At 46.8% G+C, this 14806-nt stretch overlaps 1 protein-coding gene across 4 annotated transcripts in view; it reads right to left on the minus strand.

Annotated features, from left to right (window-relative positions):
- The window catches only part of MYLK3 (myosin light chain kinase 3), a 43874-nt gene that overhangs the window by 19295 nt on the left and 9773 nt on the right, over positions 1-14806 (minus strand). For 3 of the 4 annotated variants that reach the window (XM_045442629.1, XM_045442631.1, XM_045442630.1), the window contains exons 2-4: positions 7490-7580; positions 6117-6501; positions 1865-2316 (exon numbers count right to left, since the gene is read on the minus strand). In XM_045442629.1, coding sequence (XP_045298585.1) covers positions 1865-2316; positions 6117-6501; positions 7490-7580 — 928 coding nt within the window. Of the gene's footprint in view, positions 1-1864; positions 2317-6116; positions 6502-7489; positions 7581-13338; positions 14004-14806 lie in introns of those variants that run through there. The other variant, XM_045442628.1, reaches the window with a different exon arrangement.

The following is a 14806-nucleotide window of genomic DNA, read 5'->3' on the forward strand; positions in this document are numbered from 1 at the left end:
ATTCAAACCCAGGTCTCCCATCACCTACAACAGTGCTCTTTGAAAGATGGAGAAGTTATACCCAGTCTGTTCATTGAAGTTAAAAGGGGATCCACGGTGGATCAGTATAGTCAGCAGGAAACAGAAGGTGCACTTGAACGGGGTAATTGAGAGAATTTAATGACAGGACTATGTTTGAAGGTCCAGGCAGGGCTGCGGACATCAGTGACGCTAGTGTGACAGGGAGGCAGCTGGAGACAAACACCCACCCTTCCTCTTCTTGAACCCTCTGATCTCCTGATAGGGCAAGTAGCCTGTGATGTAGCCTGTAGCAGGTGTGCTCAGAGGGGTTTGGTGGTATCTGGGGAATGGAGGGGGAAACAGGACACCAGCACTTGGAAAGATAAAAATGTCTGAGTGTTTTTGAAAAATCTTGTCCTTCAGAGGTAATAGGAATCTAGAAGTGTTGCATGAAATAAAGCACAGGAATGAAGCAAAACAGCAAACACAATGACTGAAGCTGGTTTGTGCATTAAGGACTGTGGTGGGAAGTCAGCGGCCTGGGTTGAAATTTTGTCTGGATTTGTCATAGTTCACTCAGAGTGTTCCACCCACAGCTCTCATACCTCTGAAACCATACACCCGGTGCAGTGCAAACACAGCTTAGTTTGTCTTAGTAAAAATACTCTTTGCTCCCCAGAATAGAAGTTTGAATTTGCCTTGAGAGAATATTGCTTATTCTTTTTTTGCATCTGCAAAGCAAACCGTGGGCCCTGGGCCACAAAGGTAATATATATGGGCTATTGTTGCTACAGCTGCTATTTTTCTTGGACCCTAGAAAAGCTGGGATTCTGAGTGTGTGTCACAGGGATTCCAAATCTAGAATTTGGTCTGCAGTTTCTTTGCCGCACACTAAGTGTTCAGAGTGGCTGCAGAGCCATGAGGTTTGTACACATGGTTCCAGAGCCAGTCAGGGTTAGATCCTGGCTCTGTCAACACTGACTCTGGCCCTGAGCATGTTCCTTGACCTCTCTTGTATTTCCATTTATCCCCACTCAACAGGCCTGTGGGAGTAAATGCCTGCACAAATGCACGTGTCTTGGCACACAGAGAGCCCTGAGTTCACGTTGGCTTTATCACCATTCCAAGCCTCAGAAAAGATTCTGGAGACTCCGTTTGCTTTCAGCTGTGTTTCAAGAATTAAAGGAAGCCCTTGTCCACATTTGGACCAAGTCGTACAGGTGGAGAGGAAGCAACTAGAGATGTCACTATGACAGGGCAACTGCGGAGTCCAGAAGTGGCAAGGGGCCCCAGATGACCTGCAGCCCTTCCTCAGGGACTTCCAGAAATTCCAGGGCAGGAAACCAGCAAAGGGTGGCCTTTCTGCTGGCCTTCATGAGATGAGGGTTTACACCAAGGAGGGTAGGACCCTAATGCTGGAACAGTTGAGGGCATTTCAGTCACATGAACACAAGGATGTTTCCCACCACTACTGGGATCCTCACTACACCCTTCCATACCCCAGGATGAGAACTTACTCATTGGGCATGGTGGCCGATAATGGGTCCATTAGTTAATAGAAGTTCTTTTTAACAGGAGCCTTCTCTGGCTCAATCCAGAATGACACCAATGGTGAAGAGCTCAGGTGGGCTGGTGGCTTGGAGAAATCCACCCCGTTGAGCCACAGGGCTCCCCTACTGCTACAGTCACTCCAAATCCAGCCTGCTGCATCTCCAGCCCTTGCTCTTTAGCTCCAGCAGTTACTGGCAGGCTGTTCTAAGTCTTGGGCTCCCCTAGACCCACATTCTCTTGCCCTGAAAGCAGAAAGGTCCCCTGGGTGGAGGTCCCCCAAACCCACTTACCAGGCACACAGCAATGGACTCACCCAGAACCACGCTGCCAGCCTCGGCTCCCAGGGGGGTCTTCCTTCCTGCTTCATCTCTGCCCATGCCTCTGGATGTGCAGTCCTTTCCAGGCTCAGGGTGTCCTGTCCCTGGGTCTTTGTCCTGCTGCCAGCCCAGGGATCCAGCATGGTCTCCCATGTTCCTCCTGGCCCCTCTTGGTCCCACGGTGGACTCAGCCCCAGGCCCCTGCTTCTCCTCTGCCTTTGCTCCCTCATCGCTGCTCTGCTTCCGCAGTGGGGAAATCTTTCCAGCTTCTTTTGGGATCTGTTTTTCTGACTTGGTCACAGGGGTCTGGGGGGTGGGCCCAGGTGGGTCCTGCTCACCTGGATAGGCAGCTGCTGGAGCCTCCTCAGGGGGTATGTGTCTGAGGCTGCCCCCTCGTGTCACAAGCAGCTCCCCAGGGGTGTCTGTTTCCTGCACATGGATGGAGATCCTGGAGCAGAGATAAAATAAGGCCTTAAAACCAAGGACTTTTGAGTCACCACAGACCTGGGGTCAAATGCCTGCTGCTGCCACTCAATGATTACGGCCTGTTGGTCTCAGTTTTCTCATCCATAAAAAGGGTCCTTCAGGTTGTTATAATAGTAAGGTAGACTGTGTTTGAAACAAGCAGACCCCAACCCCAGCCTCTCCGGATACCCTGATTACCTCTGCACAGACAGGACACCTGGGAGAGGCTGGATTCAGTGAGATGGTACCATTTGCTCTCAGAATTCCAGTGGATGAGTGTCTGAGGAAGACTGATGTAACCTGTGTTGGACAGTGAGCACCAGCTGCCTCTGAAGTCCTTGGAAACCTGCTTCTGCCCCAGGGGGACTGTGGCCTGGAGGCAGGAGACCTGGGCTCTTCCCACCCTCTCTAGGCCTCAGTTTCCCTTTCAGTTAAATGAAGAAAGGGTGAAGCAAGTCAAATATCACACTGGAAGCCCCAGGTCAGACATATTTTATTAAAATCAGGTAAATGCTCATAGAGACTGGACTTCTTATTTCTCTTGAACAAACGGTTCTGGCTGAGCTGGGCAGGTCCGCAGAGCTGAGATGCAGCTCCACTTCCTCACAGACCCTGCTGCACTCCGGCAATGCCACAGAGCCCACTTCATCCATTCTCATTACCCAGACCTTGTGACATTTGGATTTGGGGGCCCAGCTGGAGGTCAGGAAGGCCCTCTGAACCCTGACAATATTCAGAAGGAAGGACCCTGACCCTGGGAGCTATGACCCCCAGGGGTTCAGACCCTCCCTCTCAGAGTTGCCCCTGCTCTGATTGTTCTTCACAACTCACTGCCAGGGTGTATGTGTGTTGGGGTGGGGGTGAGGCGGTGAGGGTCTGGCATGGACCAAGTCTCGGGAGGGAGCCAGGCAGCCTCCTTTCTGGTCTTAGCTCTGGACCATGTTGCTGGACAACTTTGGACAAGGCCAGTGCCAGTTCCTGCTTCTGTCAGAGACATTGATACCTTGCAGAAGTGCTGAGTTTCCACAAAGTGGGGAAAGGTCCCAAAGTGAGACCCAAATGGTCCAGCTGCTGTGGACAACAGGAAGGTGGTTCCTCAAAAATTTAGAAAAAAAACCTACCAAATGACCCAGCAATCCCACTTCTTAAATTCCAAACCCATGCTCATAGCAGCATTATTCACAACAGCCAAAGGTGGAAGCCACCCAGGTGTCCATCAATGGGTGAATGGATAAACAAAATGTGTAATATCCATACAGTGGAAAATTATTCAGCCTTAAAGAGGAAGGAAATCCTGTTGCATTCTACTACCTGGATAAACCTCAAGGACATTATGCTAAGTGAAATAAGCCAGGCACAAAAACTCTGCTTCCACTTATATAATTCCACTTATATGAGGTACCCACAGTAGTCAAGTTCAGAGACAGAAAGTACAATGGTGGTTGCCAGGATCTAGGGTGGGGGTAGTAAGAATTGTTTGACGGTTGTAGAGTTTCAGATTTTCAAGATGAAAATGTTCTGGAGATGTGTGTCACAACAACCCAAATATACTTAATACCACTGAAATGCACATTTAAAAATGGTTAACTTGGTAAATGTTATGTTACACGTTTTTTTACCATAATGAAAAAACAAAGTGAGGCTTTTCCATAGCAGTTGAAAGCCCAGCCCCTCCCTGAGCTGCAGCAGGTCCTCTGAAAGCAGTGCCTATTCCTAAATGCACTGATTCTGTGCAAGCCTGTCCACAGCCAGACTTAGGCAAAAAGTCCCTGCACCGTGGCCCTCGGGAGTGAATACGGGTTGGTGATGACAAGATAGGTGGGAAGGTGGCATCCAAGCCTGGCTCAGGCCTCATCTCAACTGAAGGACACAGGAAACTGCAGGAAGCCAGTTGCTGGAACAGTATCCAGGTGGTCAGGTGGCCAGCTGATAAGGCCACGAGTCACTGTTGTCCCACTTGGTCTTCATACCCAGCAGGGCATGGGATGCCCCAAATGCACTGACATGCATTCCCATGTCACTGAGTATCCAACGTTTTTCCTCCTCCTGCAAAGCACACCCAGGGCAGAGGGCAGGCATGACTAATCAATTACAGCACCATGTCCCTCCAACTGCAGCTAGGGCCTCAGGATCCTCTAGACAGGCAGCCACTGCCAATCAACCTACCTTCCCCCTAATGCAGAATCTTTTTGAGGACCCTAACAAGTTCATGGCAAGTTCATCCCTATCCCTAGATTCCATATTTATAGCCCTGGCCAGGATCCAGGGATGCCTGCCAGGATTCCCTCCTTTTGGCCGGTTAAGGCTCTCATTTCCTTCCAGAACAAAGGCAGACAAACCATCTGGGCTTCCCTGCCAGTCACCACAGTACACAGACAGCAGCGCCCCTCCCTATGCCAGGCCCAGGGAAGGGATGGGGCTCTGTTACAGGTCAAGATGACCCAGGACAGGTGCAGGAGGGCACCAGGCCCCCTTGAGAAAAGACAGGTAAGCACAAGTACCCTTAAGCGGGCCAACCTGGGGGCCAAGATGTACTGTTCCCCAGGGCTGGGGAACACAGGGCTGGGGAGAGTTTGGCAGTCATGAGGTTCTGGGTCTTCCTGCACTGTGTCTGCTGAGGGCTGGGGCTGGTCCTGAGGCTACCTCCTGAGGACACAACATCACCTTCAGGACCCCAAGCATAATTCTGAAAGCTACCTAGATTGATTCAGCCTATACCAACTTCTTTCTGAAAGCCCATCCTTTCCTCCCTACCTTAGTATTTGGGTCTTAATTAAATGCTGACCTGAGGAAAGAGGCTGGTGCAGTAGTTAGGAGATTTCTGGAGTCCATAAACCTAGATTCAGATTTCAACTTTGTGAATCCCTAGCCATGTGGCCCTGGCTACTCTCAGCCTATTTCCTTATCAATAAAATGGGAAGGCAACCACGCTCATCTCCTGGGAATGTTGTGAGACTACAGAGATATGATGCCTGTGAAAAGCTTGGTCAACTCCAGCACCTAGGAGAGTTCAGTGAGCCCCAGCCTGTAGCTATTATAATTGCTCTAAGAGCTGGTGGTTCTCAGCCCTGCTCCACATTGGAATCACCCAAGGAGCTTGTAAGAAAGAGAAAGAGAGAACGGGAGAAAGAGAGGGAGGGAGGGAGGAAGGAAGGAAGGAAGTGGGGGGAGGGAGGTGGGAGAGGGAGGGAGGGGAGAAAGAGGGAAGGAGGGAGGGAGGGAGGGAGGGAAGGAAGGAAGGAAGGAAGGAAGGAAGGAAGGAAGGAAGACCAAGAAAGCAAGAAAATACCTGAGCCTTACTCCAGACTGAATAAATCAGACTCTCTGGGCACTGGTATTTTAAGAATTCCTTTCAGGGGGCACCTGAGTGGCTCAGTCGGTTAAGCATCCGACTTTGGCTCAGGTCATGATCTCATGGTTCGTTGAGTTCAAGCCCTGCATCAGGCTCTGGGCTGACAGCTCGGAGCCTGGGGCCCACTTCGGATTCTGTGTCTCCCTCTGTCTGCCCCTCCACTGCTTGCACTCTATCTCTCGCATTGTCTCAAAAATAAATAAACATTAAAAAAAATTCTTTCAGGTAATTGTAATGGGCACCAGGTGAGAAACAGTGCTCTAAATTCCCAAAAGCATTGCCTGCACCTTCTCCTGTCTTCTCCTCATGAAGCTAGCCAGCACTGTGCCGACAGTGACACTCAGCCTCAGCAGCTAGTCTCTTGGCCATGCTCCAGCTGAGGGGCTGCTGTTAACTCCCTCCCTTGCCCACCATGGAGGAACACCCCTTACCTCGGAGGTGTTTCTACACCACTGTAAGCTGCCTTGGCCTGGACTGGCAGCCCTGGAGTCAGCCTCATGCCTGCCTCTGTGGGCCGAGAGTCAGGCCTGCTGAATGATGATCCTCGTGCTGTACTGGGTAAAGTCTCCTGGCTGGTTGGGGCCTCCTTGACCCTGTTGGGTGCTGCAGACAATTCCAGGTCAGTCCCAGGGTTCTCAATGAATGCTCCAGGAACTTTGGCTTCCACCTCTGTGGACAGCGGCAGGTGGCCAGGGGGCACTTCTGCCTGCCCTAGTGAAGCCTCTTCCTGGGTGAGAAGATCAGATCCTATCCCTGAAGCATTGATGGGAGTCAGCGTCTCCACTGTCCCCTCTGGCAAGTTTTCCTTCTGGCTCTCTACAGGAAATAGGCAGCATAAAAATGCATTCCTATATGGAGAACTCTGTGCTAAAGATATTGTAACGAATGTGCAAAGGCCATTCTGTGCAGCATCTTTATAATAGGCAGACTAGAAATAACCCAAGTGACCACCAGTAGGAGGCTGGTTGACTAAACCATGGCCCATCACAATAGAAAGATGCAAATATCTCCTTATGTGGCTATGAAGCGATCTCAGGATATACAGTGAAAAAAAAGTCAGGTGGAAAAAAGTATGTGCTTCTCTTTATCTAGGAAGGGAGGATATGTGAGTGTGTGTTCACAACCACTTAGAACATGGTAAAAATGTTCATGCTTAAACTTTCATGCCTAAAGAGGCAGAAAGAAGGATAAGACAAAAACTTTTTTAAATGCTTTCATATGCAAGGGAGGGAACACAATGCAGGGAACAAGGACAGAAGCTAGACTTCTCTTAATATACCTGGTTCTGTCTATTTGACTTTAGAACTATGTCAATATTACACAAAATTGTAAAAGAAAATGAAACTTTAATAAAAGTAATCCATAAAGATTTAAAGCAAAGTGAAATAGACCTGAGGTTGGTGGCATAGCTTACACAAGAAGAAGCTATTCCAAGTGACTTTAAAACAGTAACACAGGGCACCTGGGTGGCTCAGTCAGATAAATGTCTGACTCTTGAGTCTTGATTTTGGCTCAGGGCAGAATCACATAGTCATAAGATCGAGCCCCATTTTGGGTTCTGCAATGACAGTGCAGAAATATAAATAAACATTAAAAAATGTTTTTAAATAAATAAATAAATAAATAAATAAATAAATAAATAAAATAGGAATACATAGTGGGATATACATACAGGACAAAAGAAAAAAGAAAAAAAAGCAGCAGCTTCAACAGTTTTTCAGTGATCACATTGTCACCATTGGTATTTTTATTTTGAAACTATTATGTGTGTGATGTGAAATAAAGCAAATAGGGTCCCACTCACCCTCCGGAGACCCCCTGATCTCGGCCTGCACGGCTCTGGTGCTCAGCACATGCTTTGGTTTTGCTCCTTTCTCTTCCACTCGATCTTTGTTCTAAAAGAAACACCATAAAAACCACCACGATCATCATCACCATCATTGTTCAGGCCACAGAAGGTGGAACACCTACCATATGCTAAAGGTAGAAGTACTTAGGTTATTTCACGTGGTCTCACAGTAATACTAGAGTGTAGATATCACTATTGTCATCATAGGGACAAAGACACTTACCCAAGGTCATCAAGTTCTTTGTAATATGTCTCATATTGTCAGTAAGGAGCAGACCTGACAGGGGCTTCTAAACAGACTGGACCCCAAAGCACGTAGACCAGTAATGGAAAATAAATTTAATCATAAAGTGTTAATAATTCAGATCAGTCAGTTATGGCTATTGCTTGGATTCTAAAGTCAAATTAACCCATGCTTGTTTAAGGGGTGGGGATGGGTAGAGGGGAAAGAAATGCCACAATCAACGAATAGTGTCTGCCAGGAAACTGGGTTGATGCATCCTATGGTCACCCCTTTACAGTACAGTAGTGTGGCAGGAAGCACAGCCTCTCAGACTCTTGAGCCAGACCTGCTGGGTTTAAACCCCATCTTCACCACTCGGCAGAGATCCTTAACTTCTCTGTATCTCACTTTCCTCATCTGTGAAATGGGGAGAATAATATTATCTGACTCATAGAGTTAGTGAGAGGATTGGGGAATTAATTTGTGAAAGGTCCTGACAAGTGTGTCCAGCACATGGTAAGTGCTCAGTAGCTCTGGTGATTTTATCCTGCCTGAAACAGGGAGCTATCTGTCTTCGATGAGCCAATTGATTGATCCATGGATGGATTGTGTAAGGACACTCAAAGTCTGACCTAGAGAAGCCCTCAGCAGCTCTCCCTTTAACTCTAAGTGGTCTGCATGAGGCCAGTGATCTTACTCCTGAAATAGTAGGAGTACTCAGTGTTTTTAAGTGCAAATATTTCTAGATGACCTAACCCCTTGCTGGGTGCCCCTGGTGTTTGTAGAGGTTTTGAGCCTTTGACTGGTGCAGCCCCTAAAACTCCTCCTGGCCCTTATCACAGCAGCAGTTCTGGTCACAGCACAGCCCTGAGCCTGGGCTGAGACCCTGGGCCCCACTCACTGCTGAAGGCCTTTTCCCTTGACTTGGCCACACACACCCCAACTGGGAGCCAAAAAGAGCTTGAGACACATTTTGTTTGGCATGCACAGCATTTTAATTTTTTTAATTTGTTATCAACACTTTAAATCTAGGAGACTTTTATATTAAAATTCTAAGTTCCATTTTGGGGCTTAGAATTGCTCTGTGTTTTGATTATGGTGGTGTTGATTTGGATGTACACACTTGTTGAACTATGTTGAACTATGTACATAGTTTGTGTGTATGTGCCATTTATTGTATGTAAATTATATATTAATAAAACTGATTATAAACAAGTCTACGTTCCCAAATTCTCCTAAAAAAAAAAAAAAAAACTGAAGATCTGGCAACTTTAGGGCCACATGGCAAAAATCAGCTGGAGCAGTTCCCTCTAACTGGGGCACCACAGTCCTCACCTCTCCAGAAAGTCTCCCTGGCACTAAGGATGAGGGTTGGTTCCACTGTTTTTCCTACACTGTACCCGCTTTGTTCAATCCTACTACATGCTCATCCCTTTGGGATCCCAGCACACCAAGCTTTGTCTTCTTGAAGGTAACAACACATGGGAACACCCAGCCCCACCCCTGGCGTGTGCTAGGCACCTAATAAATAAATGTCAGCTGCTGTTATTATGATTAGCACCAGCACATCAATGTGACCAGGGCCCCCTACTCAGCAGAGACCTCTACGTTGGCCTCCTGCAGACTTTGTCCTTCCACCCCCGTAGCTGGGGGAACAGGAAGCATTATCACGGGATGCCTCCTGTTTCACCCCGGCGGAGAGGCACTCAAACAAACTCTCCTTTGGCAGACCTTGATGGGCTTAGAGTGTCCTCTGCCTGTTTCCACTCTTGGTGTAGGCAGTACACACGCACCTAAACATGCAAACACACACACACACACACACAGCTGAGTCGTGTCTTCAGGACTCAACCTTTTGGTTCCAGTTCATCCAGAGGAAGGAGAAGAGACCCTAAACACCATTCTAGAGGACTGGTGTCTTCTGAACAGTTTGCCTATGATTTGGGCCCACCCCTGGCTGAGCCTGGCCCTGTCCTTCATGAAAGAGCACCTGACTTCTAGAAATACTCTAATTCATTTTTACAACCAAACTGAAGTACCACTGGGCACTTCAGAAAACCCAAGGAGGAACTTTGTGACGTCCTGGCACAATTTTCTTTTTTCTTTCTTTCTTTTTTTGGACATTTAAAAATGTTTTAATTCCAATATAGTTAACATACAGTTAACTACAGTGTTACATTAGTCTCAGGTGTACAATACAGTGATTCAACACTTCCATACAATACCCAGTGCTCATGGCAAAGTGCGCTCCTTAATCCCCATCACCTATTTCTCCTGTCCCCCCTGCCACCTTCCCCTCTGGTAACCATCAGTTTGTTCTCTGTAATTAAGAGTCCACTTCTTGGTTTCTCTCTCTCTCTCTCTCTCTCTCTCTTTTTCTTCCTTTGCTCATTTGTTTCTTAAATTCCATAGTCCCGGCACAATTTTCAAATTTAGGAGCCAATGCTAGGATTTAATTCAATCCCATAAATCATTACTATGCCCCTACCCTCTTAAGGAAACATGAACAGGATCTCCAGAAAGTCTCTTTTCAACACCAACAATATGTTAAATAGCTAGGGGTCTGTCTCAGTTCATTACCCATTCTCTGACACCTCCTATGAGACCCGCTCTGGCCACAGTACACAGAAGGAAGTAGAGGCCTCTTGTCATGGATCAAATAGGAACTGACAGTCTGATTGGGGTGCTAGACCCAAACCTATAGATGGTTACTGATAGCTGTATTAAACACAAAGACCAGAAAAGAGATCAATCACATGCCAGTTGACCAGAACAGACAAGAAATGTTGCAAGAACTCAGAAAAGAAAATGTTCTATGATTTCCCCTATTCAGAAATGCCTGCAACACATATAATATAGAGCTAATTTCACTAATATATGAAGAGCTCTTACAAATCAATAAGTACAAAAAAATGAAATAGAAAAGTGGGAAAAGAACATGAGCAGTTCACAGAAAAATATAGCAAATACAAATTAAAACTACAATGATATATGCTATTCTATTTCTGGCTACATTTGAAATTTTCCATAATGAAAAGTTTTAATTTTTTTTATGAATTAAAGAAAAAGAATTAGCTTTGAGAGGCATATAACCAGTTGTCTTATTTAAATATTGATTCAAATAAACAAACTGTAAGGGGAAAAAAAGCATAAGACAATTAGGAAAATTTGAACACTGACTTTGGTAATATTAAATTACTATGTACTTTTTGGTCATGATAATGGTATCATGATTACGAGTATTTTGTTTGTTTTTTTAAATATTTATTTATTTTGAGACAGAGCACACATGAGCAGGGGAGAGAGAGAGAGGGAGAAAGAGAATCCCAAACAGGCTCTGCACTGACAAATTGACACAGGGCTCAATCCCACAATTGTGAGATCATGACCTGAATTGAAACCAAGAGTCAGACACTCAAATGATTGAGCCACCCAAGCGCCCCTTGTGATTACATTTTTTTAAAAGAGCCCTTATCTTCTAGATATAACTGCTAGTTTTTTTGGATGAAATGATCCAATGTCTCAGATTTGCTTCAAAATAATCTAGAGAGAGGAAAGTAGGTGAGGATATATGCAACAACATCGGCCTCCCCTTGTGGGTTCACAGGGTGCATGATACTAATCTCTACTATAAGTGCTCTACTATAAGTTTGCATTTCACAAAATTTTTCAGAATGTTAAAAAACACACACACAATAAGATCTCAGTTTTCAATCCCCACACAGGCAAAGAATAAACAAATTGGATGGTATGCTTTGTCAGCCAAAGGGGAGGCCACAACCATTCCCATATGCTATTGACAGGAGACCAAATTGGAGAAACTCCTTTGAAGGCCAGTTTTGCTTTATATACACAAATGGCATTGCTACATCTAGGAGTGTATCGTAGACATAAGCTCACACTTCTATGGATATTTGCTGCATCGTTATGTATAATAGCTAAAAATAAGAAATAATATAAAAAAAACAATGACGCAGGGCTAGATAACAAATTAAGACACACACCCCCAACTGGAGAACTTTGCAACTTGCAGAAAGAGGAAGATTTCTATGTATAAATATGAAACAGAGCACGTGGGTGGCTCAGTCGGTTAAGCATCTGACTTGATTTTGGTTCAGGTCATGATCTCACGGTTTGTGGGTCCAAGCCCCATGTCAGATTCTGTGCTGACAGTGCAGAACCTCTTGGGATTCTCTCTCCCTCTCTCTCTGCCCCTTCCCTGCTCTCTCTCTTTCTATCTCAAAATAAGTAAATAAATTTTGAAAAAAAATTTTAAATATGAAACGATGCCTAAAATATATTAAGTTAAAAAAAATCAAGGCCAGAATAATGTGAATGATTTGAGTTAAAATAGAACAAAGAGGTGTGTTATAAACAGACTCCGTCTGCGAGGTTTTGCAGGAAATTGGCACCTATCACTGCTCGAGGAGGAGTCTTGGGGACTGGGGATGGGGGAATGGAGTAGAAGGGACACGATGATGTTTTTTACCACATGAATATTTTCATCATGTGCATTTATTAGAGTCATTTTCTTCTTTAAAGCTGAGGTTGGTTATCAGTGAAAAAGGGGGAGGTCACCTCTCCCCTGCAGGCCAGACTCACAGGACAGCTGCAGGAAGCAAGGAGCTACTGGAGAGGGGCATCCTCTGGAAGAAGGTGAGGGGCAGGGAGAGGAAGGGGCCAGCAGGGTGAGCTCTGGCCTGGCTGCAGATGAGGAAGGAAGGCAAACCCTGCAGCCTTTCCCCTGAAAGCCTCACTGCTGACACAGAGTCCAGCACAGCCTCCTGCGGACCTCAGCTTATCTCTTGCCAGCGGCTGGTGGATAACAGCAGGGATCTGAGATGGTGGCTCCAGGCCGTCTGAGTGTTGCTAAGTGGCTGACTCTTAGCTGTTCCCAAACAGAATGTTGCTTCTATACACCTCACACATACACAAACACCCCCACCCCAGCCAAACTTCCATTAGCCAGCAGGTTTGATTATGCAATCTTTGGGAACAGTCCTCCCAGAAATGCCATACTCCACCCCCAGGCTCCGGCTTCTTCATAGCCTGTGTCCCCTAGGGGTCATTGTCAACACTCATCTTCGAACAAGCAGCTGCACACTCTGCCCACTCTGGGACACAGCACAAGGTTGGGGACAGGAAGGTGAGGGTTCTAAAAGGGGGTTCTAATAGGTAAGCTGGCTCCCACCTGTTTCCTACTCCAGGTGTGAAGGACAAAAGGGAGCAAAAAGAAGTTACTAGAATGTCCAATAAGCTTCACTGTCCTCCTCTCCCTAATGGCCCATTTCCCCCCACTAGGTGTTCTGACACTGGCCAAGGCCCCACAGACCTCACCGAGGCACTGCCTCTTCCTTTCCCTGGGAAGAGCAGCCAGTCAGTGACCTGTGTGAAAATCCACCTATGAGCTCTCAGGTTCACCCTCTTCTTTCTCCGTCCACAGGTCATGCAGGTGGCACAGGAAGAGAACAACAGCTCCTGCTGCTTCTAAGACTAGCTGCCTGGCCAGTGTCCCCACCAGAGTCACTGGGGTCTCCCTTTCAGCCAGAAGGGTTACTGGGATAGGGAAGCAAGAACCAACCTCTGAAGAGCCATCAGCCAGGCTTCCTTTCCTCCAAGGGACACTCCCTTGCATGATGAAATCCATCACCTTCGAGTTCTGGAACACAGCCCCCACCAAAGCTATGGCCTTGTCCACGGCCACGACCATCCTGAATAGGGCTTCAAGCCTGGCACCATGCTGGGCAGCATCCTGCCGCACATTCCTCACCAGCTCCAGGACCTCTGGCCACCCAGCCTGTGCATCAGCTGGAGGAGTATGGTCAGCCCCACCTGGGCCCAGGATGTGAGAGGCTTCCAGGCGGTGTAGGCCCTGCTCCAGGTGGCCCATGCCTTGGTACACACACTGCAATTTCTCCGTGACATCTTCCTGGAAATGCAAGAGTTTGTCAACCTTCTCGTTTAGCACATTAAGCTTTTTGTCCATGGTTGTTAAGCAGGCCTTGCCTGACACCAGCAGCCCCCAGGTTTCCACACCCTCCTTGGAGGCTTCAGACATCCTGAAGCAAGCTTGACAAGGACGAGGAATCAGAAAATCCACAGACTCCTAGTTTTCACTTGGGCAGTGATATCTGGAAGTTTCATTGTTCTTGGTAGCTAACAGCCTCGCCCCACAGCACCTGGGTTGTTTAGGGAGCCCAGAGGACCAGACTCTCTCTGAGCCTTGCTTATCTCCCACTCTGCTGTGGCTATGAGTGATAGGCTGGGTTTGGCAAGGCCCTTCTCCTTGGGGCCCCTTTGACATCATGGCAGCATTTAACATTCCTCTCTGAGAGGGTGCTGATAGGCAAATATTTTAAGAATCTATCCAAGGCAGGCAGGAGTTTGGATAGTTGACTAAAGGTTAGAAGAAAGGGGGTCCTTTAGGTAATGAACCAGAAAGCTGGACTTTACAAGGGGTCTAGGGATCCCAGGGTAGACCTTTAGAGGCCCAAAGCACTGAGGAGCAGATGGTATCATACTTGCCACAAACACATTGAATTCATGATGGAAAGCAAAACCAAAAATAAATGTGAGGTCATTCTGATTTTTGCCATGATAAAAATTTTGATGCTTCCACAAATTAAAACCAATTTTTGGTGCTCCTATTTTGAAGGTGCCCCAAATATGTGTTTAAGCTGCCTTTGGGGTGAATTGGCAGATCCTTCCCCACAATGGGCCCTCAGTCACTAGCCACTTGTACCTAAAAATAGAAGTAAGGGAAAATGGCCTAGGCTACTTGCCAAGTGCCATTCTTCAGGTCAAGTTCCTCACAGAGCCCTTTGGAAAACACCCACCAGTGGTGCCCCCCCCCCTGCTCCTCCAGCATTGACCATGTAGGCATCAGGCACCCAATCTCTATACACTAGAACAAACATAGTAGCAGCCTAGAGAGCAAGTGGGCCTGTGTTTCCTGTAGTTTCCAAACATTTTAGCCTCAAAACCCTTGGTTTGAATACAGAAGCATCAATAAATAAAGCAAAGGAGATGCTCAGGCTGACACTGAGGTG

This window comes from Leopardus geoffroyi, chromosome E2 (assembly GCF_018350155.1).
Source record: "Leopardus geoffroyi isolate Oge1 chromosome E2, O.geoffroyi_Oge1_pat1.0, whole genome shotgun sequence".
Taxonomy (NCBI): Eukaryota; Metazoa; Chordata; class Mammalia; order Carnivora; family Felidae; genus Leopardus; species Leopardus geoffroyi.